Below are 23253 nucleotides of genomic sequence, written 5' to 3'. Positions count from 1 at the left end.
TCTACAGGGGAGTTACAAACAACTTCCTGTTACGTGGCAAAACATGGAAAATTAGCACCTAAATACGGTCACACATTTTGACGAGAACTCAAGCTTTTAAAAGCTTTGCATGTTCAAGGTCTTTAAATGGTACAGACAAAATTTAAAGTCAATCAGATTAAATCTCTCGGAGGAGTTTGTTAAAGTATGACTGCTGTAAATGGCCGACAACTGCCCATAAATTTAACAGTAAATTCAAGATGGCCGACTTTCTGTTGGGTTTAGGTTACGGCTGCAGAAGACTGCTTTTGCACCAGCTAAGGATTTTAAAATGTGTCTTTGCAGGGAGACTCTTGAACAGGTCAGCTGTGTTTAAAGAGTTTTAACATTTCAGATGAATATCTGTGTTCATGTACAGTGCAAACCTTCCTGTTACATAAAGCAAAGTTAAGAGATTTTAAATTAGTACTCTTTGTTTTCAGGCTTTCTAAATGCTATTGCACATCACTGAATGAAGAAGGTAGCTGTTGCTAAAATTAAAGTTGTCCTTCCCTGGATAACATTCCTCTTACACTATGTCCTCTGTGTATTCACTATAATCTGTGGAAAAGCACTCATGCTGTTCAGTAATGTTTGTTCTCTCGTAGCCCTCACCTGAGGTTCAACAATCTGACCCTGATCTCAACACACGGTCTCCCCAGCGACTACAACCATGAGGACGTTGGATTTCTGTCCACAAGGTGAGGGAATATAACATCAGGCACTGAAATTGAAAATCATGTTTTGGCATTGAATAATTTACAAGATGTACAGTATCTTCACATATTATAAGAACGTTCCAAAAACATCAAACGATTATTTTGTATGTAATTAAACTCAAGTTGTCATTTAAAACTACATTAATCTACATCAGAGTTTAATATCTTTCTACGCCTCCTGCAGTCATACTTACAGCAGCAGAGACTTAGCCCAGCTCCCTCTGCATTCCTGCATCAACGTGGTGACTGGGAAGATGGTGGGCATCAACAGGAAGTCCAAACACGTCCTTGTATCTGGTTATGGGAAGGTGCTGTATGATCACCTCATCCTCTGTACGGGCCTGCAGTACCAGGTGAGACAATGAGGCACTTTTCATCATCTCATCGAATATTACAGTTTGCTTTAAATTGGCAGGTTTGTCAACGTAGGATTATCAAGTTGCCTCCTTGCAATGCAGACATTCCGTTGAATCAGTTCCACGACATCTTCAGAAAGCTCAGTGGTGGTTTCTGTGATAGTTGCGTGCACATGAAGCCTGATTTATGGTAGCATCACTTGACAGAAGTTTAAGAGTGTGTCCAATATTTTCAGTTTAATCTGTGGTAAAACTTTCAGTCGTCTCTATGGTAATCAGATACAATGCATACTACATAACGAAATACTCATACAGGTGGGCGTGACCTCTGGCTCACCTGGTAGAGTGTGTGACCCATTTAAGTTGAGTCCTTTGCAGCGGCAAGGGTTTAATTCCAACCCACAGCCTCTCTCTCTATAGCTGTCCAAAAAGGCAACACAACAGACAAAAACTAATCTAAAAGTAAAGAAAAATTCTCCAGGTGCACAACATGAAATGAAAGTCAGTGTCAAATTACACTTTTTTTGTAGAAAATATGTAATTTCTGTTGTGCAACTCTCATCAAAAGTGTTGAGTGCTCTACCATAAATCAAGCTTTAGTGTGTAGATTGGAGTGTGACTGACCAGTGAGGTAATTGGTTTCCTGGCTATACTCAAGGAAACTACAAAAGAAGGAAAGGTCATGACGTTAATGATAGCATTATAATTATGTGTTGGTGCCAGACTTTGGTGCCATTTCTGTTGAAGTCGATGGGGTGAGCATGGCAAATCACGCTAAAACCTCGGATATCTTCGTTGTTTCACCTTTGACTGAAAAGTCCTCTCAAAAAACAAAAACAAACACACTATGTGATGCTTACTGACATTGTTTCCCTTTTAATTAGTTCACAAACAGATCATGGCTCTGTATGTCATTACAGGTGAAGAATGGGATCCCCATCTCCTCATTTATGACCTGATATTTCAACAGCTTATTTATTACCTGGCAGAGTCATTGGCAATTTGTTGCACTGTTTACTAGCTAACGTTTGATATACTGGTTGATGTATAGTTCCGCCAATAGCTTGTTGATTTTACGCAACTTGATACCGCTACTCCACTACATCTCAGAGACAAGTATTTTAGTTTTTACTCCACTACATTTGTCTGACAGCTTTAGTTTCTTTTCTGATTACACTTTTCATATCCTTCCAGCATCATCACAAAGCTCAAAACAGGGTTGTTTCTCTGACATCATGAAAAGTTGACTTTTTAGAGATATTTGTTTCTCACAGGATAGCAACACTATTAACATATTCTTTTGTGATAGAATACGTATCGTTGCTGTAGATTAAACTACCCAACAGTGTATAAAGGAGTAAAAATGAGCACAACCTTGAACATCTACAGCAGTAAAATGCAACATACACATTAATACAGCAGTAAAATTAATCCAAAGACTGACAGGCAACATTTAACTGTACAATGACTTCTTTACATTTTTGCTGATAATACTTACATATTTCTACTTAAGTAAGGGTCTAAATGCAGGAGATTTACTTCTAGTGAAGTATTTTGACAGTGTGGTATTTGTACTTTTGTTTAATTTAAGACTGAGGCCAGTAGCAGTTCATACACAACATGGTAACAGCAAACAGCTGATGACGTTGCCAGTAACAGTATTCACTCTAGCTGCCATGCTGTTATATGACATATAGCTCTTAATCAAGATGTACATTTTCACATCTTATACATAAGATGTTGGACCTCAGCTAATTAGCTAAAGTAACCATGTTACAAGCAAAATAAAAAATGCCAGTAAAAATATGCATAATAATTATAATGATTATCCCATTCATCTCTCCATTCATCTCTCCTGTCATATACTCATCTTATCTTCTGTGTGTCAGAAATGTGCATTATTACTCAAATTTGATGTAATGAGTCTGTGTGTCATGTGATGCTGTAGGTACCCTGTCCCTCTGGTCTGGATCTGAGCCAGCCCGTTACAAACAGCCAGCTGCAGGCACAGTCCAGATACATCGAGCCCGTCCCATCCAACCTCTTCACCCTCAACGACCTCTACGACTGCATGGCTGCTCGTCGCTGGCTGTGTGCCAACTTCGTGGAGCTGGAGGGTAAGTGAACACACATACACATACACACACACTAACACACACTCAAACACACACACACCGAACCTAAAATTAATCTGTAGTAGTATGTCATTACTCAGCCAGTCAGCGCTGAAGTGCCCCGGTATAATTAGCAGCTAATTAGCTGCAGAGAAATCTTTCATCTCTGTGAATCAGGTCGGCCTCTTCCATCCATTTTCCATTATCATATCACTCTCTGAGAGCCCGGCTTTTCAGAGCAGGAAAAAATACAGTGTCATTAAGCAAAATTAATCTGCTCTCTGAAGGAATTGTGCAGTGATCTAGAGTGAGGCTTTTATATATACTAATTAGTTGATCCCAGTCATAAAGGAAAACCATTAATAAATGCAAATTGCCATGGCAGACTCCAGCAGATACTGTGTTTATTTCCATATTTTAATAATAATAACAAAATGAGACAGAGTGAATGTAAATTTTTTGCATTAGACTAAAGCAGTTCTAGCTGTTTTGTCTCAGCGCACGGTTTAATGGATACTTTCTTTTCAACAAATCCCTGGAAAATACTCTCTAGTAGCGTTAGTCTTTAGATACTCTCTGACTTCCTGTCTGTGGTTCTCTGTTCCAAACCCATGGGTTCCTACTGAAGACATAAATGTTTTAAAATACAGATATATAGTTTCATTTTTCATTAAAAGTCTCAGTCATTTAACAAAAAGATTGTCTCTGTAGTTTTTTAGCAAACAAACAGGAGGAAATAGTAAATGTGCTGGGGACTATTTTCAGGCGCGTAATAATTCACATTTGGTGCTGTAGTGAGTATTTGAAGCAGAAGGACGGTATATGTGGGACTGACTCATAATATATACAGTGTGTGTGGTCATGGTAATGAAGGAACATGTCACCCAGTGCAACAGTGTGGCTCCTTGATGTGTTTTAATAGTTTCTGGACAACAATGGAGCTTGATGGCACAGAGGAAAAAAGATTAATCAGGTTTTGATACACACACACATTACTTATTAGTGAATACGTTCACCTTTGGTTTTGGTCATTTAATGGGATTTGTGGACAATAAGATAAATTTGGAACATCACATCACATCACACTTAATTAATGTGACCATTGTAATAAAGTGAAAGCAGATGGAAATTGGATGGAAAAGCAGTGAAAAAAAGCATTTGGTAGAAATTTGATGAGGAAGCGCTTCTTGGATCTGACAACAATGTGACACAAGACAGTTGCTCCTGATGCACGGGGAGACAATTAATGGCCCTAAAAATAGGAAAGAAATTCCCCCCTAAAAGTCAAGGCACACTGGCTTATTAAGGTACACTGCCTTTATCATAGTAAGCACATGATTAAAACAAATCCAGTTTGTACATCAGTCTACCTCAGGACCGTGATCAAGCCTTTTTAATTTTTGTACCCCAACAAAACTGTGTGCCGAGACTTTAAGGGGACTCATTCACCCTTTTTAGTAGACACAGAAAAGAGCATGTTTCCTTAGGTAGTTCTAGTAGAAGGAGTCACCAGATGAAGTGATCAGTGGAATATAGATATATTGATGAGACACTTTGTGTTCTGCTGGACTTGATGGTTCAGTAGCAGCATAGCTCCTTTGGTTCAGCACCATGGACAGCGACACTGAACAGCAGCCAGGAAAACTCTGATCTACATTTACAGTAAATCTTAGTTTTTGTCATCTGTGTCTCACGATGGCCCTGATGCTCCAGGCTTTGTGCGTTAAATGAAATATAATCAGTGAGAGATGATGAGGAGCACACACTCTCATTATATAGGAACTTGTACATTCTGTAAAATGTCAAGAGGCTTCTCTTAACAGTGAGCGTCATAGAATGGGTTCACTCAGGAAAAATCCAAATAGTGTTGTTGGGTTGGTTTTTTTTTTTTTTTTTTAGAAATGAATGCTTCATGGTCACCATTCACTTCTTCTAAATTGTAAAGCTTTGTCTGTATTTGGAGTATTATGATTTTGTATGATAATATGGACTGCGCTTGCAATCTGAAGTGACTCCAAGAGCAGGGAAACTTAGAAAAATGAACCTAAAAAAGGTTTTATTTTTCAAAAAAAAAAGGCGTTATTACTGTAGTAGCCTAGTAGGTAGTTGTTAAGTGTGTTTTTAGTACATAAAAAAAATCTCAAACCTTTTCCATTATGTTTCACATGTATCTCATAAACAGAAATAAGAGATGATCATCTATCATTTGGAGATATTGTGTAGGACTATTAAATTTGGGACAGATGTTCATGTTGCCTTTAGGCTGAATATTACTGACTGTGGTGTTTCCTCTGACTTTTCCTTCAGCGCCACCAGGAAGTTCTCATTTGTGGTTTTAAGAGAAACGTCTCAGCAACAATTCCATGGGTTGTGATGAACTTTAGACATTTATGTTCCCCAGTGGATAAACTGTGATTACATTAATGATCCCTTAACTTTTCATCTTGTGCCATCATCATTTTCAACATTTTAATTTGTGCTGTTCAAGCCCAAGTAGCTACAAAACTGAATGAATTCCCATTATTCTCAGCTGAACTTTTTGTTTGAGCTAAACTTTAACATCAGCATTTGCTAATAAGCATTGACGTACAGTCGCACAGAGCTGCTGGGTTATAGACTTGTAATCTTATTCATCACTACTGGCATTTAAATTATGAGTATGATAAGACAGTTTACACTCCATGGCTGTATTGGTGGTCTGTATAGTTTTACTCAAAGAATGAAATATAATCATACAGTAGCTTGTTTAGTTGATTGGTACTTCTTTCATGGCTCTTTTCCAAACAAATCAACCAGAGAAGAGTCAGCTTTAAATCAAATTTATCTACAGAAAAATGTATTCAAGTAAATTTATCTGCAGAGAAACTGATTTGGCTTTTGCTTTAACATAAGTACATGGTCTTTTTTCTGTTTTCAGCTGCTTGACGAGCAGCTGTCTAGAGTTGGGTCAATTTCCAGTTTTGTTGGTCCGGTCCCGCCAACAGTGTCACAGCATTAAATCCAACTTGTAGTGCATTAGTTTTATGCAATATGCCAACATGATTAACATATACTGTCTGTTTATAAACGGACTAACAGAGTCACTGTTGTCTGACAGGTTGTGCGCAACTTACTCATGTTACCAATCCAAGGTTGGCAACTTGAGAGAGATAAAATTTCAGTAGAGATGGGAGAATGCGCGCAGTGCATGTTGTGATTGTTATTTCACACTGGCAAAAGTCATGGTCAGAGACTATGTTTTCTGGTTGTCTGTGTTTCCCATTGTCATGAATGTGATATCTCAAGAAAACCTGTAGGGAATTTCTGCAAATTTGGCACAAACGTCCACTTCAAAAATTAACTTATTCAATTTTGGTGGTGGGCGGCACGGTGGTGTGGTGGTTAGCACTCTCGCCTCACAGCAAGAGGGTTGCCGGTTCGATCCCGGGCGTGGGAGCCCCTCCGTGCGGAGCCTGCATGCTCTCCCCGTGTCAGCGCGAGTTCTCTCCAGGCACTCCGGCTTCCTCCCACAGCCCAAAGACATGCAGACTGGGGACTAGGTTAATTGGTAACTCTAAATTGTCCATAGGTGTGAATGTGAGCATGTATGGTTGTTTGTCTCTATGTGTCAGCCCTGCAATAGTCTGGCGACCTGTCCAGGGTGTACCCTGCCTCAGGGGTTTCAGGTTGCATGTTCGTCCGTACATCCCATTCTCGTGAACGTGGTATCTCAGTAACACCTTGAGGGAAGTTTTTCAAATTTGGCACAAATGTCCACTTGGTGTCAACAATGAGGGAATTAGATTTTGGTGGTGATAAGTCAAAGGTTAAGGTCACTGTGACCTTGTCTGTTTCATTCTCTCAACAGGACTTTGGGGAAATTCCTTCATACTTCATACATTTTCATCTACTTCATACATCATGCAGTGTAAAGAGTGGCCATTATAGCCTGACACGTCTTACTATTACTCTGCTGATATGTTCATGTTAATACTGATTGCTTTCTACACAACCCCTCTCTACTTCCTCCTTCTGTGTTAAGCTTTTCATATTTTTGATTCATCATATTAAGTCTTTCTCCATCATAGTGTCTCTCACTGAAACAAGTTGAAGACACTCTGAATACTATGAACACTATGTTAATTGTTTCTTCCTTGTGTACCACTAGATAATGCCATCGTCTACGGAAACAGCATTGATGTGTTCACCACTGTGGAGACTTTGCTCTGCCTCGGCATCCAAGGACATCGTATCCATCTAGTCCTCCCACCGTCTGAACCTGGCATCTCCTGCTTCAGCGACCCTGACGTGGAGAAGACTGTGGCGACAGCCCTGGAGAAGGCAAAGGTCCAGGTCCACCGTAACTGCCTGCTTGCCCAGATGAACAATGGAGAACACCCCGATCCCCTCACATCTGTGTCATTCACCACTGATGCTGAGCCCCTCCATCTACAGTGTGGAGTAAGTCAAAGTTACACTGCTTACCCAGTCAGTTATCAGTTTTTACAAAAGAAAGTGTTCTCCAAACAATGGTGGGTAACTGGCCAGGGTGTCTGGTAGAGCTGAAAAGCTCACAAACAACGGACTGAATTCAGCAGCTTGTGGTTGTTGGTTGGGTGTTAATTTCCCTCCTGGAAGCAGACTGTGTTTGTCAAGCACAAAATGATTTTGGTGTGTTTCCCATTTTTATTGTTTCAGACAATAGCGGATTCTACTGTCTGGTTATGTGTTTTTGTTTGTTTGTTGTCATTGTAAGCTAAAATAGTGGCACCCAGCAGATGATACTCTGCAAGTACTGTTAAACTGTTCAGGATCCAAAACATTCAAAAATTTGGCTTGGCCTTTTTTTATTTTGGAGGAATGAAATATTTTGACACATTTGTTCAGCATCAAGGATACACACAGTGTGTTTTTGTGAGAAACACTAGATTTAAACAGTGTCATTTACAGGAGAACTCCACAGGGTACCATTAACTTCAATAATATACAAATTTAGTCCAGCTCCACTCATCTGATCATGATCACATGATCACACAATTTCAGTTTGCTCAGAGTATTATGGATTCACAAAGTTTCGTCTTTCATCTGGGTTTTCAAAGAAAAAAATCAGTAATCCAGTTGACAAAACAATCTCAACAAGGTCAAAAATTAACTGCCAACCTTAATTAATTTGTATATTCATACATACACACATACCAAGACAAAGGTGTAGACATGAATGGACATGCCTGGAGAAGAACTTTAAATAACTGGACAACAAACTCCAAAATGACGCCCTTTCACTTGAGTGAAAATTACTCTGTCAGAATGTAAATCCAAAAAGTTTTCTTGCCTCCGGGTTTACTTCCACACTGTGCAGCCCACTGCACATGCTCATCTCTCCTGCTCGACTCATAGGCTTTACATTGGGAGTACCTCACTAATGAACACTTTTCTAGGCTCTGGAAAAGTTTAACAAAATAGAACACCTTCATGGTTTCAAAATGTATACTATAGACAGTAATAGTTAACTATGTTTGCAGCTGGAGGTGTCCTGTCAACAGATTTATAGTTCAGTCAGAAACACTTCAGTCAAAGAATCACCTCTCTGCCCTTCCATGCTCCTGCATGGAAATGTTAACACAGGGAGAACACCAGGAAAGAACAGAGCAGTGAACAGAACAGAGTAGCATCAATGACAAAGAGAACTGTCATTGATAAGTCAGACACAACATGAAAAGGAGGAGCTGGGGTGGAGGCAGGTTGCAAAGCAGCTTGCAGAGGAAGCAGCAGCAGTAGACAGGCCAGACCGGTTTAAATAAGGCACCCTGAATGAGATTTGCCAATTGGTTGCATAGAAAGTAATCATATGATCTGTCAGCTGACTCCCTTCCATCAATCAGCTGCTCCATCAGTGGATTGGGCTGTTTGACATCAGCTGATGTAGCTGGGATGTAAGCTGAGCTTGACATTGTGTCCTGCCTGAACTAATGCTTTGCTCAATATGTCTCTTATAATGGAAGTCAATGGGGGAAATATTTTTTGGGGCAGGGGTATATTTTTGCTGCAGTCCCGTGACTGGCCACTGGGACAAATTAGTGGTAAGGCTATGTCTTGGCCAGAAATAGTGACTTGACTTCGGAGAGGGAAGTCAGCCAAGAGATTGTCCGGCTGTAAAACCACAACTTATTACTTGTAGGTTTGCTGTATGTAAAGATTTAACAAACGCCTTGGTTGGCGGAATTTGTTACTTTTGTACACAGCCAGGGTAGCTGTTAACTCCTGCTCCAGCTAATTGCCCCCTGACTGTAGTTTCACATCTAACAGAGAGATATGCTATTGGTATTGATTTTCTCTTAAGGATGAGCACTAGGGAAGCTGAGCAGAAAATCACATTCACAACAAGGAAAAAGTGGGGTTGTGGCAAATGTGATTTGGACCTTAGTTTATACCGATGAAAATCAGTATGAAAATCACAAGAAAGCAGAAAATATACTGATTTCTTAATTTTCTCCCTTTCAGGTGTTCATTAATCTCTCCAATAAAGGAGTCGACTACAACGCCTTCGAGAGCATCAACAACTCCTTCCTGGTCTTTGACAGCAGACTTGTCATAAATGCCACTTTCCAGACCAGTGATTCATCCATTTGTGGTGCTGGGCCTCTCACCAAATTCTCCCGTTGCTACTACGCAGATGAATGGTCACACGCCAACTTCAACTCCAAGGAAGTGGGCCGGGACCTGGCAGCTGTATTGCTGCCCCTGTTTGACCCAACACTGGAACCCGAGGTCGAGGCTCCAGCTGAAATGGATCACCTCATACCACAGTACAAACAGGCCAAGATTCAAGGTCAGATTTCAAGGCTGGAAAATATATTTAATGAGTTTCAAGGGTTGAGGAGTTTAGGACTTTAACAGTTAAATCTAGAACCACTGTATCTGATTTCTGTCCTTCAGTTTTTATGTCTACAGTTCTTATAAAACAACTAGATGTTTTCGAATACACTTGACATAGTCCTGTAAGCTTACATAAACAAGTTCAGGGAAGCGGTTTTGTGCGGTTCTTTAATGGGACTAGGGTGATTAAACTGACTTTTATTTGCAAAAGCAACCAGTTGGACTTCGTTCTTGAAGTCTTTTCTCTTTAAAACAAAAAAGTACTGTTTGGAAACACTTCTGATAAAGCATTAATCTCACTTTTTGTGTTGATTGTCCAAAACATGGCTGTATGAAGAGATCTAGAAGCGCTGGAGCCAGGTCCCTGGTTATTCCTGTTAAAGTTGTGTATAAAATTACCTGGATGATTGGCACCGCTTCCGCAGTATGTGGCCCAAAGAGCAGGCCAACTTAGGGTTAGGGGGTTAGGGTTAGGGGGTTAGGTGTTCGTTCCAGCATCCGAGTGGGCTACTTCCACTTTAGTACTCTGCTAACTTTAATGGAGATAAAATTATTCAATCATGCAGTTCTTCTAGACTTTCCGACTGTTAATTGACCAAATGTATCAAATTCTGACAGTAAAATAGGTCATTTAGCGGGGGTTGTGATGTGACACATTTAAAAAACTGTATTCACTAATTTACCAACATGGCTTTCACCATTTAAGCCTATGGGAAAAAAATCTTTGACAGTTGTAATTGCACTGTTTGGCCACTGCAAAAATTGTCTCTAAAGCCTAGTGCACCTTCTGGTACAAAAAAGGTTTTCTAGTGCAGCATCTTCGTTACCTTATTATGGGGCTCTAAGCCATAATGGGCTCACTACTGTTCCCTGAGACAAGAGGGTAGAAAAAAACTCACCGGTACTTGATGTTTGGTGAAAAGCGCAGATGTAGTTGCTTCATTTCTTCATGGTTGAAGACTAACTGGTTGGTTTCACTGATGCTTGTCTGTTTTTTTGGGACCTTAAAGGACCGTCTCCCACGCAGTGGATGACACACAATTGATGATTCAACCAGTAGAATCAATGAGACTTATAAAACCCTGGCACCCTAAAAGCACTCATCCCACTTGACTATTATATTAGATTTCCCAAGGATTTCATTCAATTTGCAACAGGCATGTTAATTATCATAGTTAAATATTTAATAGTTTTATGATAAAGACAAAATTCCTTCACATTCATCAGCAGATCTCAGGTGTCTATATGTTTTCAAGGTCCGTCAGCTTACCTCGATAGTCTGCTCCGTGTCCCTCCTCCTGTCTGTCCATGTTTTTGTCCCCTTTTATCTGGGAGAATTTGTGCTGCCAATATTTGTTCATTATGCTTTTGTGGAACATTTTCCAATCTTTCACCCACTGCCGATGTTATTGTGGCAGACACTCAAACCATAGCAGGGCGTAACAATGCCGCATTGTGCTGCTGTGTATTCACGGAGTAACCAAGGCCACTCCACAGGTTACATAAACACAACAGCCACTCCGCCTCGCCCTTCACACAGAAATGAAACACACATGAACTTTTCAGAGAGATTTCAGTGTTCAGGGGGAGCAGAGATGCCATATCATCGCCCGCTATCTGAGTTCATTGCCTCAGCTCTGTTCTCCTCTGTGGGTGGATGTTGACAGTGAAATGCATGCTATGATGTATTGCTGGTCCTAGTTTTGATGCCAGTGCATGTTTCAGGGCTGAAACAAATCCTATTTAATATTTTCTTCCGATAAAAACACTATGATCGATCTTTTAACTATGATATTGTAGATTTTCAGAGGCAGTATTCTTATATTTCATTATTGTCAACTAGGGCTGCAGCTAACAATTGTTTTTCTGATTATTTATTTAGAACACAACATGTAAGAGAACTGCAAAATGTCTGAGTAAATACAAGGTGGCATCTTCAAATTGTTGTTTTCAGACCAACTGTTAAAATCCAAAGATATTTCATTTATTTACAATAAAAAAAGCAGCAAGCTCCAGCATCATCTTATTAACTCAATCATATGAACCACATCACATGCCAACCTTCATGATGTGTTTGTCCTCAGGTGGGAAACTGCCTGGAGGATACAACTACCTGCACATTACCAAACCGTCCGCCACCAACCTGACCAGCCCTTCTGTTAAACATGTAAGGTTATAAGGGAAGGAAACTAACAAACTGATGTATTGTTCTTTTTTTGTCTCTTAATTTGTGGACAAAAACGCAATTGTAGAATATTGCAGCCTCAACTTTTGACCCATCTTTTAAAGCTGTAATCACGCAACAGATCTCCTGAAGAAGAACAAGTTTTCATTAACTTGTGTATCCATCCATGTACAGTTACAGGACAGAGGCATCGTGACAGGACGGGTTGAGACAGGAAACTATTTCTGTTTGCATCTTGACAGCTATGAGCTTGTGGAGGCGCTCACCTGTCTCTCCCTGAAGCCCCTCCCTGTCTCCAATTACCTGTGTCTGTACGGGAAACACCAGCAGCTGCTGGGCCAGCTGTCCACCCGCTACCACAAGGGCCTGATCTGCGACTTGTACAGGTGGGAGAGAGAACAGTTACTATGCTTTTGCACATTTCTACACAAGCTTTGAGGGGGGACATCCACTTTTTTTTCAGTTTTTCTAGAGTATAAAATATCAACAAAAAAATCACCCTTAAATTCTATCAGTTGTAATAACACTGTCAGCTAATCACTGTCTTACGTAGTAAAACCTTGGACCAGTGTCACAAAGAGATTTTAGACTTGCCTGTACTGTTAGGCCAGACCTATTTTGCTCTTTGATTATTATAATAACAAGTTAGACAGTTGGACAAAAAGACAGATTCATATTTCCATAGTAACAATCACAAAACGGTGTCAAATTGCAAAAAGAGGAAAATAGCTAATAATATGTGGTTCATTAACAAAGTTGTGAAGCGAGCAGTATGAAGGAGAAGAGTTTTTAGAGCCTGCAGGAAACTGTTGGAAATATACAGAAGTGAGGACATCGTCAATTCTTTTCATTTGCTAAAGAAAACTATCCTGACTGAGTGAGCAGAAGTACCAAGTCCTGACTGGGGAAGTCAGTTCAGTTAATTTTGCTTTCGATAGCCTGACACATATTAACAAGTAATGAACCAGCTCACTTTTTAGAAAGAAAAACGATGTGAAATACAAGAGACCTTTCCTTTCAGTCGGGCACTCCTTTGACTCAGTCAGCTTTAGGGCTGCATTTCAAAGCACCTTCCATTTAGATGTGGTGAAATTTTAATGCTTTGTGATGTAAATGTCTTGCCTTTGATTTTATTTTTTGTTGGCTTTGCTGACAGACAGACAGCTAGCCAGGTTAGAGACATGGTGCTCACTGCCCACCCTTCAGCCCGCACTGGTTAGCTAATGTTAGCCTTGGCTGCTCTGCACTGTGCACCAACTGGGTTGGGTTGAAGCAGCACCGCTCATTTGGCTATTACTGCTGGTAATGCTGTCCTGGTTGAGGGATGGCTTGGATATGGAAACATTGTGCTCGCCCTCCGGTCTCCCCCCAGGTCGCCCTGATGAGTAAGTGGCTTCATTTTGAGCCACAAAACCCCTTTAGCATTGTGACCTCTGTTAGCACCACTAGCCATGCTGACACTGCTTAAGGGGCTAACTGTGAGGCTAACAATGCTAAAGGGGGTTTGCAGCTTAAAATTGAGCTGCGTACTCACCGGGGCAACCAGGGGTGAGACTGGAGGATGGGCACAATATTTCCAAAACAACCACATTGGGTCTGGATGACGGTCACGGTAATCACCAAATTAGTGGCACTGCTAGCTCCCACTTGACCCAGTTGGTGCGCAGTGATGTAAACTGAAGAGTCACAAAATTTACTCACAGACCGACATAGGTCAAAAAAATATCAGCTCTGCTGCGTGTCTGCACTCTGCTGATATTTAAAACGACTGATTTTTGTATTGTTATACACTTAACTGAATTTTCTGTCTTTGTAAGTGAATTCCTCCAGAACGCTGCTGGAGTGAAAGGAGATGAGCAGATTGACCCGGTTGCTTGATCAGCCATGTTTATTAGTTTGAAATTTGTGCAACAGAGGGATTAAAATGTCTGTTCTTCTTCTGACTATTAGTGCAATTTGAGCCATAATCAAAGTCTGTCTTTGTGAAACCAGCCCCTGGGAATATGGTGAAATTGCTACAAAGAACTATGATGGGGCAGAAAATGCAAAAACACAGGTTTCAAACTTATCTAAATCACTGAAACAAAACTGAAAGTGGGCACTCAAAATGTTTGTAATAATCCCACATTGCACAGGAAAGTCTGTAAACTGTGATGGAGGTTTATAACAGACAGTTTGGGACATAATTTCACTGCAACCTGGGGTTTGTTGTTGCCAAAAGGAATGATGGAACAAACATTAAAAATAATACCATCTTCTACAGAAGTCTTTTATGAGCTTCAGTAACTCAGGAGGTGAACAAACATCTTATACAGATCTGCAGAAATGATTGGCATGTGTTGTCAACAAAACAACAGCTTCCCCAAATTGATATTTTCTGCACTGTCATTGTGTTTTGTACAGTGTTTCTCTCAGTTCATCCAGCTCCTGTAGTAGTACTGTTTCATTTATTCATTCAGGAACAATACATGTTGCTGTTTTTTCAGTTGTGGATATCTGATTTAAATGTCAAAATGCAACAGATGACAGGTGGTCAAGTTTTTTTTGTTGGGTTTTTGTTTGTAAGAATAGCTGTTTTCAAAACCAACTTCTGTATAAGAACGAGACACTTTCACTGTTTCTGAAGCAACTTTGAGTTTGATAGAGGAAATGCTTTCAGGAAGCTGCAGGTAGTGAAACTTCCCATCATTCATGTGCTGACTGATGACCTCGCACGTCATGATAACACATAAGCGGTCTGAACAGACGAGAGAGATTTAGGCCTTCGGTGTCTTTTGTCCTCATGCTGTCTGTGTGTTTGCTGGTGTGACTTTGCGGTGTGTGGGTGTGTGTGTGTGTGTGTGTGTGTGTGTGTGTGTGTGTGTGTGTGTGTGTTTGTCAAACAGCGGGTGACCTGCTTCTGAGGTTTCAACACAAATGACCCCCAGATATGGACGTCTATTGTCCCCCGCCTCCTAATCTGTTTATGCAGCTCCCCAATCTGTCTTTGTGGCCAATCCGGGACGAGACAAAGCCAGAGCCTCCCCGCTGCAGAGACTGATTCCTCAGCTGACTCGTAAAGTCATTGTGGAGGCTGACGGAGCATCGTGAGCCGTTAAAATCATTGATTGACCGTGTGGCGGCTGGGGGTCTTTCAGCCAATACAGTTAGTGTGGCCTCTGGGTGTGTTAGTGTGTTTGGTTACTTCAAAGGTTTGCTGATACTTAAAGGGTCAGTTCACCCAAAAATACAAAGGTAGACAGTTTCTCATATATGTCTTCTGATGTCTGGCTCTGCAGATAAGCGGTTGTGGAAGAAGTACTTATACTAAAGTTAAAGTACCGATACCACGATGTAGAAATACTCCTTCCCAAGTAAAAGTCCTGCAATCGAAGTCCTACTTAAGTAAAAACACAGAGGTAAATGTACTTTAAGTATTAAAAGTGAAACACATGTTACTGTTGTAGCTGCTCAAGGTGGAGCTAGTTTTAACAACTTTCCAACCTAGAGGTTGGGCCCCTCCAAAGAGTCGCCGGATAAATCTGAGGGGTCCTGAGATGATTAATGGGAGGGGAAAGAGGGAGAAATTAAGTTCTGACACACACATTTATCTTAATGCTTTTATTTATTTACTTATTTTTGGTAAACAATGTCTCTTGGAACTCATTTGTAATGAGTCACAAGCAAAACATTTGTGAATCACTGATTTAACCCCTAATAATGCAATTTATAATTTTATTATATGGATTTGGATCTGAATGGTAACTAGTAACTATAGCTGTAAAATAAATGTAGAGACGTTGCCTTTATTAAGGGGTCACAAGCCAGGCGGATTATGAGACAATGGGTCACTGGGCACAGATATACAAAAGGCCCCACACACAGGCTTTGTGGTGGTCTTGCCCCTTTTTGTCGTTGTTGTTGTCATTTTATGTCTCTTTGTCGTCGCATCTTTTTGTTGTTTTGTCTCTTGGTGGTAATCTTGTGTGTGATCATTTTGTGTCTCCTTGTGGTTATTTTGTGACTCTCTGTAGTCATTCTGTATCTGTTTGAGGCCATTCTGTGTCTTTCTGAGGTCTTTCTGTGTCTCTTTGAGGTCTTTCTGTGTCTCTTTGTCATTGTTTTGCATCTTTGTAATCTCTTTGCATCCCCTTTATGGAGTTTTTTTGTCTCTTTGTGTTCATTTTGAGTCTCTTCCTGGATCGTACACATTAATTTGAGGGACATTTTGCAGGTGAACATCAGGGGGACCTCATCAGTGTTGAGAACTACTGATCTAAAGGGTGTTTTAGGGTTGTGTTTTTCCATTAGATGGAAACTCACCAGAGTAAATACTCGACTCGGATCTCAGCAGTGGTAAAACAAAATAAAATAATAGTGTGTATTAATGTGTGTTTGTGTCTCCTGCAGTTTCTTCAGACAGAGCTGGTGTTTGGCCATTTATCATGACAGATTCTCTGACTTTGAGCAGGAGCTTCAGCAGAACACCTCAACTACAGTGAGTGATCAACTGTTTTATCTGAGTCTGACCTCTTTCTTTCTTTCTTTCTTCCTTGCTTTCTTGCTTTCTTTTTTACTTCCTTCCTTCCTCCCCTCTTTCCAGGTGATTCAATGCCCCTCCACCTCACTTTGGGATGCTGCATCACCCTGTTGGGATTTACATTACAATAATGACCCACTTGCTGTACATTCAAGTATATATAATAACTACTTTTAACCCACACAAACATGTTACTCTAATACCAAAACAGTGCAGTGCAGCATGTGTACGTTATAACCTCCACCTCTGTTTCCCTGCAGGACGATGAGTCCAGGCAGCAGCTGATGGAGGATGACTCAAATGTCCTTCCTCGGGACCCATTTAAAGATGCTGAGATTCGAGCGGCTCTGAGGAGCAGCACTGTGAAATATCTGACCTACAACCAAAACCTGCTGCCTATGTTCGCCTACCCGGGACAGCTGTGACATCATAAGTGATGTCACCAGGTTAACAGATTTGTTTTTATACCCTGTTAAATGTTTTTAAAGTCATATTGTCATTGATAAGTGGCCTGTGTGTGTCTACCAAATATGTTCAATGTATTTAATTTTTCATAAAATATTTGCGAACTTTTTGGTGTTTTGATGCCATCTAGTTCCATTACATTGGAGAGACAGCAGACATCTCTTTGGCTGACATATATCTCCAGCACTCAGCAACTCACACCAAAACAATCTAGATTAATAAATAGCACTACAGGAAAGAAGGAAAATGTATTTTTGATGTAGGGGTGAACTTTCCCTTTAAAAGACCTGTCAGCTCCCTACTTTGATGTTTGTCTGAGTTTAGAAACTCCTTACCTAATCTGACTTAAATATTATGCACATTAAATCGTTTAATGCAAGTAAAATGAGAATTTCTGACCCATCTGTTTTGTATTTCCACACACATCACATCCATAATGTCTCCACTGTATAACTGTGAGTATGACTCCGCAGCAGCGTGTCCAATCACATGGCCCATATAGCGGTTGGAGATGAAAGCTTTTTGCAGGAGGAGGAGGAGGAGGAGGAGGAGGGTGTCACTCTACAGCTGTATGCTAATGAGGCTGAGCTAAAGCCTGTCGGGAAAATAACCGCACACACAACATATGTCCGCACCTACAAACAACCCGCAGGCTGAGAAAATACACACACACACACACACACACATACATTGCTGGTGTCCAAATATACACATATTATCAGATTCAGTCACGTTTAAAATGTTCTAATTACATAATACAGATAACCAGATTATCTTAAATTCTGTCATGTATAGGGACTTTTTAATCTCTTATCTTTTAAAAATAAGATAAATATAATTCTAAGATACAATATAAAAAAGTATAAGATACTTATATTTTTAATATAATTACCAGGCTTACAGTGTATCTGTGGTATTTAGATGTACATATTGTAACTTTACTGCACTTAATGCTATTCTAATCTTTAATAATCTCACTGTAATGTTCTTATATTCTAATACTGCTGCTTTTAAGAGTGTCCTTCAAGATAAATAGACAGTTTATAGTGTTTTAAAGATGGTTTTTAATTTCCTGTGGTATTAGTGTTGATATAATATTCAACACAGTGACTTGTTTCCCTTTATGGTGTTAGGTTCTGGGTGATTAGTCGCATTTTGTTGTGTATTTTACTTGTTATAGCTGCACTATATTCCCAACTGGATTTCTTGGTTTTCAGAAACAGTTGTCGTATATCAAGCAATATATATAACATATTTTGTTTATGTATTTTTGTCTTTAGTAATCAAATGAAATGTAAAAGTAACATTTTTTTCTTAAAATAGTGGAAAGACTTGCTGCTACACTGAGATTATTTCAACCTGTTTCTAGTAAAGATCAACTTGTTTCATGGACTTTTCTATGAATAAGTGTCCTTATCTTGAAGGACAAGACCAAATGAGCCAACTAGAATCAAGAAAAATGACATTTAAGTTAATAAAATTCTTGAAATAATTTGTTTTTTATTAGAAACTGATTGAAACTGACTGGCTAATTGTTGAATCCAAGGACTCACTTATGGATACAGGTATCTGGAAAGATGGAGTAGAATGTTTTTTACTTAAGACAAACAATTTTGAAATGCAAACGACAAATGAAGGGAAATAAGAGTTTTAAGCAGTTATAATGACATAATGGCAGCGTTTGGGTGATAATTGGTCGTATTTTAGCTCTAAGTTAGGACACAAGCTTTCAAAAATGTGACTAAATCAATGAGACTGATCCTGAGCTCAACAGTTAGACATTACTCCAAACATCCACGCTGATTACTGCGTGCGCACAAACATTTATTTTATTTTAAACATGTCAGAGCTCGGCACCGACTCCTGTGACATCCCGTCATCCCTCATGGCAGAGCACAGACTCATATCCGGCTGACCGGGTCACATCTGACCTGCAGGAATTGGGTTTGGTGTGTTTTAACTGGCAGATAATCTCGGTTTGCCCCATTTGGTGACACAGAAAGAGCGCACTGATTACGCACAGCACGCGCCGACGGTATCTGGGGGCCAGATTGCTTTTGGGGGCCCCCACTTCTTCTCCCTTTTTTTTCAACTGTGCAATTTCCTTTTCAATCACGACGGGTCTACAGCTTGCACAAGCGCAGCCATTGTGATGCAAAGCAGGAAACCCTCCTCTCGCTATTAATTATGTATGCGTAAAATGACGGATTCATATGTCCGGAGTTAACTGTCACGCCAGCGCACATGCTGCAGGGCCATGGTGGTTTGAAATGTTTGTTTGTTTGGTTATTTGTCTTATGTAGCTGGCAGATTTTAACTCCATTGTTTTGTGCGTAAATGCGCTTTTCAAATCTGGTTTTGGATCTTTAGTTTTCCTGGAAAGTCTTAAATTCTAAAATATGAGCACAATATATTGAGTGGTCCTAAAACAGTTCAATTAAGTGTTATAACTCAGAATGTTGGAGCTGGTTTTGTGCTTTTTCTCCAAAGAAAAATGTGTCTGAAACCCGACCTCATTTTCACTTTCAAATTTCCTTCCTTTCCGTCTCTGCAACCGAATTTGTTTGCAGTTCTACATTTTCCATTTTCCTGCTGTTGTTATCTTTTCCAATCACTTCTTGACGTCGTTATGTGGACGGATGTCTCCTTTTCGGACAAATCAGAGCCCCCACCACCCAAAGGAGACACATAAAGCCGAGGCACGTGTAGATTTCTATACAAACTCATCAGACCGTAAAAGCAGGAGGCTCCTGGCGTGTGCCCGGGTCGAGACGAGGAGGAGGAGGAGGAGGGGGAGGAGGAGAGAGTGTGTGTGGGGTGAGTGTGTGTATAGGGGGGGTGCAATACAATGAAACCCTCAGGTACATCTGCTTTGCAATCTGCAAATCCTCCCTCCATCACCCCCCTCCATCAGCCTCTCCATCCTCCCACACCCACTCCCCAAATCCACAGGGGACCTCGGCTCCTTCTGATTGGTCGGGGATGAGTCAACGAGGGGGGACGGGAACAATGTCATCATGTCGCCTTAAAAAGAGTGCAGCTATGTTGTGGTGAAAGCACCTCGGGAGGAGAACAGAGGATCAATAGCAGCAGGAAACAACAACAAAAAGACGCATCAGATGTTTCTGTCCGCCAGCGGCTGAAAGTGGATTTCTTCTCCCCGCAGCAGCGTCCAAAGTGCCTTCAGCTCTCCATCCAGCGCGAACATGCCGAGAGGATTTTTGGTGAAAAGGAACAAGAAAACCAACCCGGTGTCCTACCGGGTCCGCTCCGATGAAGAGGAAGCGGAGCAAACAGCTGCTGATGCGCCGCCGCTGTCCTCCTGTGCACCTCTCGCCTCCTTCCCGGTGCGCGCACAGACGCCGACGCCCACCTGCGGGGCGGCGGCCACGGTTCCGGAGCAGGTCGCCAGACCGTTGCAATTCGGGAACCCGGAGGCTGTGTACCAGGCGCTCTACAGCCCCACCCGCCCTGTCAGCCAGGACCATGACCGCTCCTACTTCGAGAGACGCTTCAACCTCGGATCACCAGTTTCCGCGGAGTCTTTCCCTACACCAGCAGCGCTCCCCGCTTTGGACCACCTCTTCGCCCCGGTGGACCTGAAAATCGGCTCCAGCAACAGCAGCCGCACCGAAACAAGCGCCACATCCACCGCGGCGCTCCCCACCGCTGGGACCAAACGGCCATCCAACGACACCGAGCGCAAAGGCAAACCGTCATCCAAGAAAACCAAAGCTATCCGGAAACTGCACTTTGAGGATGATGTCACCACATCTCCGGTTCTCGGGCTCAAGATTAAAGAGGCTCCGGTGGACCAGAAGACACCCAAACCGCAGCCACCCGGAGGTGACAACATCCCGATGGGTGAATTCGTGTGTCAGCTGTGCCGGGAGGCGTACGCGGACCCGTTCGCTCTGGCGCAGCACAAGTGCTCCAGGATAGTCCGGGTTGAGTACAGGTGTCCCGAGTGTGACAAGGTGTTCAGCTGCCCGGCTAACCTCGCCTCGCACCGTCGCTGGCACAAACCGAAGCCGCAGAGCGGAGCTCCCGGTGTGCAACATTTGGAGAGCGACAAGGCGGCTGCGTGCGGTAAGACAGCGCCGGAGGAAGCTAAGGATTCTAGTGACAGGGACACACCCAGCCCCGGACCGTCCGAGTCCGGCTCAGATGAAGGGCTGTATGATTGTAATCACTGTGGGAAAAAGTTTAAACGCCAAGCGTACCTGCGGAAGCACCTGGCGTCTCAGCACGGCTCCCCAAAACCGGCGGCGGAAGACGAGGACGCGCCGGTGTGCGAGCAGAGCGCGGCGCCGCTGAACCTGAGCTCCTCCACCTGCCACCCGTGTCCGGTCTGCGGGGAGAACTTTTCCAACAGAGGCAGCCAGGAGCGGCACATCCGCCTGCTGCACTCCTCACAAGTGTACCCGTGCAAATACTGCCCCGCCGTCTTTTACAGCTCCCCGGGACTCACCAGACACATCAACAAATGCCACCCGTCCGAGAACCGGCAGGTGATCCTGCTGCAGATGCCGCTCCGCCCCGCCTGCTGATCCGGGGCTGCTTTCACACTGTCAGATAACAACCAAGTCCAGCCTTGTTTCAGAAAGGATTTTAGGGTTACACTGCAAAAATACCAGTTTGTTTTTTAAATGTTGGCTCCTAAAAAGTACTTTTTTAAAACCGTGTGACATACATATGGCACTTTGGTGAGAAGATGTAGGCTAACTCTGTTTGACTTTACTGTGATGGGAGTGATTTATTTTCTTGTTTCTTATTTGGTTAAAAAATCACCAGATTCTAAACAGATCTCCTATTTTAACACACTGAACTCCAAATTTCTTAAACACTTCTAAAATAACGTGTCTCATTTTGCCTTATTTGGGGAATTTAATTCAAGTAAATGCACAAATCACATAAGAATACAGAGGCATTTGTCCTTGCATCACCATTTCCTGGCAGCTTTTGAGGTAAAAGAAGAAATGAAAGGGTATTTTTTGCAGTGTGACTCCTACAGTAACGATAATGTGACTCACATGCACCAATTTGTAGAGGTCAGAGGTCAGCCGCTCACCTGCAGCTGGCAGGGATTCAGTGCCTTGCTCAAGGACACTTCAGCAGGTTCTGGGTGTGTGTTTGAACCCTGCCCTATAACGCCCCCCCCCCCCCCCCATCTCTGACGTCATACTCTAAACACTTAAAGGTTAGACTGTTAATTTATTTTTCTAGCATCTCTGCACAAGTGCTATTAGCTTCTAGACCTAAGAGAGGGGACGACCTGTAGCCGATAAAAAGCAGAATTCACAGGCCTGAGAAGACCTTATCTCATCACTCTGATTAGCTTTAACATAGCTTGTGGATCTGTGGATCAGTAGCTGTTGCCTGAAAACAAAAAAAGAGAGTAAAACTAGTGTAGCCGGTAATGCCTTTGGATTAGAAACTCCTGCTGTAAAACTGCCTTAAACTGATCTGATTGTCTTTTGATTACTTATTTATCACTGGCTGGGTACGATATGATTATTATTTTTTACAAAGCCTTCTGTATTACCATTATACAGTATATCAAACTCCTTTTCTTCTATTTATTTATGTATTTATTAAATTATTTGTGTAAATTATTGCTCTGTGTGCTCTGTGATCTGTTGCCGTGTTTTTCTTCATGATGTAGCCAAATTTATTTTCTTTAACTTATATGAAAACGGTGAGAGGAGGACGGTGTGTTCAAGTGACATTATAGCAATCAATGAGTTCTATCAGCCGCTCCTGAATAAATAATAATGAATGCAATCATTGATTTCACTTTGTATTTTTGTTTTTTGTTTTTTTGGTTTCTTTGTAACCATTGGCTCTTATACTGCTTTGGATGTTTCTGCAGTATTTTGCTAAATGTCCAAATATAATAAAAACCAAACTGAGAAACAGTTTTTATTCTGTGTGTCTTTTGGGTGGTTTTAATATAAAAATGTATTTGCAGAGGTGATTTAAAAGATGGATTTTAACCCCAGATTAACACAAATGTTGTGTA

General features: G+C 41.5%; 2 protein-coding genes across 4 annotated transcripts in view; both read left to right on the top strand.

Annotated features, from left to right (window-relative positions):
• cfap61 (cilia and flagella associated protein 61) overlaps positions 1-17710 on the top strand; it is a 48839-nt gene extending 31129 nt beyond the window's left edge. For 2 of the 3 annotated variants that reach the window (XM_049590078.1, XM_049590077.1), the window contains exons 17-25: positions 627-719; positions 922-1090; positions 3042-3210; positions 7355-7647; positions 9688-10015; positions 12147-12229; positions 12422-12633; positions 16637-16724; positions 17027-17710. In XM_049590078.1, coding sequence (XP_049446035.1) covers positions 627-719; positions 922-1090; positions 3042-3210; positions 7355-7647; positions 9688-10015; positions 12147-12229; positions 12422-12633; positions 16637-16724; positions 17027-17191 — 1600 coding nt within the window. In that variant the 3' untranslated portion in view covers positions 17192-17710. Of the gene's footprint in view, positions 1-626; positions 720-921; positions 1091-3041; positions 3211-7354; positions 7648-9687; positions 10016-12146; positions 12230-12421; positions 12634-16636; positions 16725-16829; positions 16921-17026 lie in introns of all 3 variants that reach the window. The other variant, XM_049590079.1, reaches the window with a different exon arrangement.
• Positions 17711-20056: 2346 nt separating this feature from the next.
• insm1a (insulinoma-associated 1a) lies at positions 20057-22394 on the top strand. The gene has a single exon (XM_049589977.1). The coding sequence runs from the start codon at positions 20438-20440 to the stop codon at positions 21779-21781; it is 1344 nt and encodes a 447-aa protein (XP_049445934.1). The 5' UTR covers positions 20057-20437; the 3' UTR covers positions 21782-22394.
• The last annotated feature ends 859 nt before the right edge of the window (positions 22395-23253 follow it).

Source organism: Epinephelus fuscoguttatus, linkage group LG11 (assembly GCF_011397635.1).
Source record: "Epinephelus fuscoguttatus linkage group LG11, E.fuscoguttatus.final_Chr_v1".
NCBI classification, from domain to species: Eukaryota; Metazoa; Chordata; class Actinopteri; order Perciformes; family Serranidae; genus Epinephelus; species Epinephelus fuscoguttatus.
Note: the sequence above shows the minus strand (reverse complement) of the source record. Positions and strands in the feature narration are given on the sequence as shown.

What these genes read in the sequence shown, in the direction of transcription:
- insm1a (XM_049589977.1), top strand. Translation starts at nt 20,438, where the DNA reads ATGCCGAGAGGATTTTTGGTGAAAAGGAACAAGAAAACCAACCCGGTG.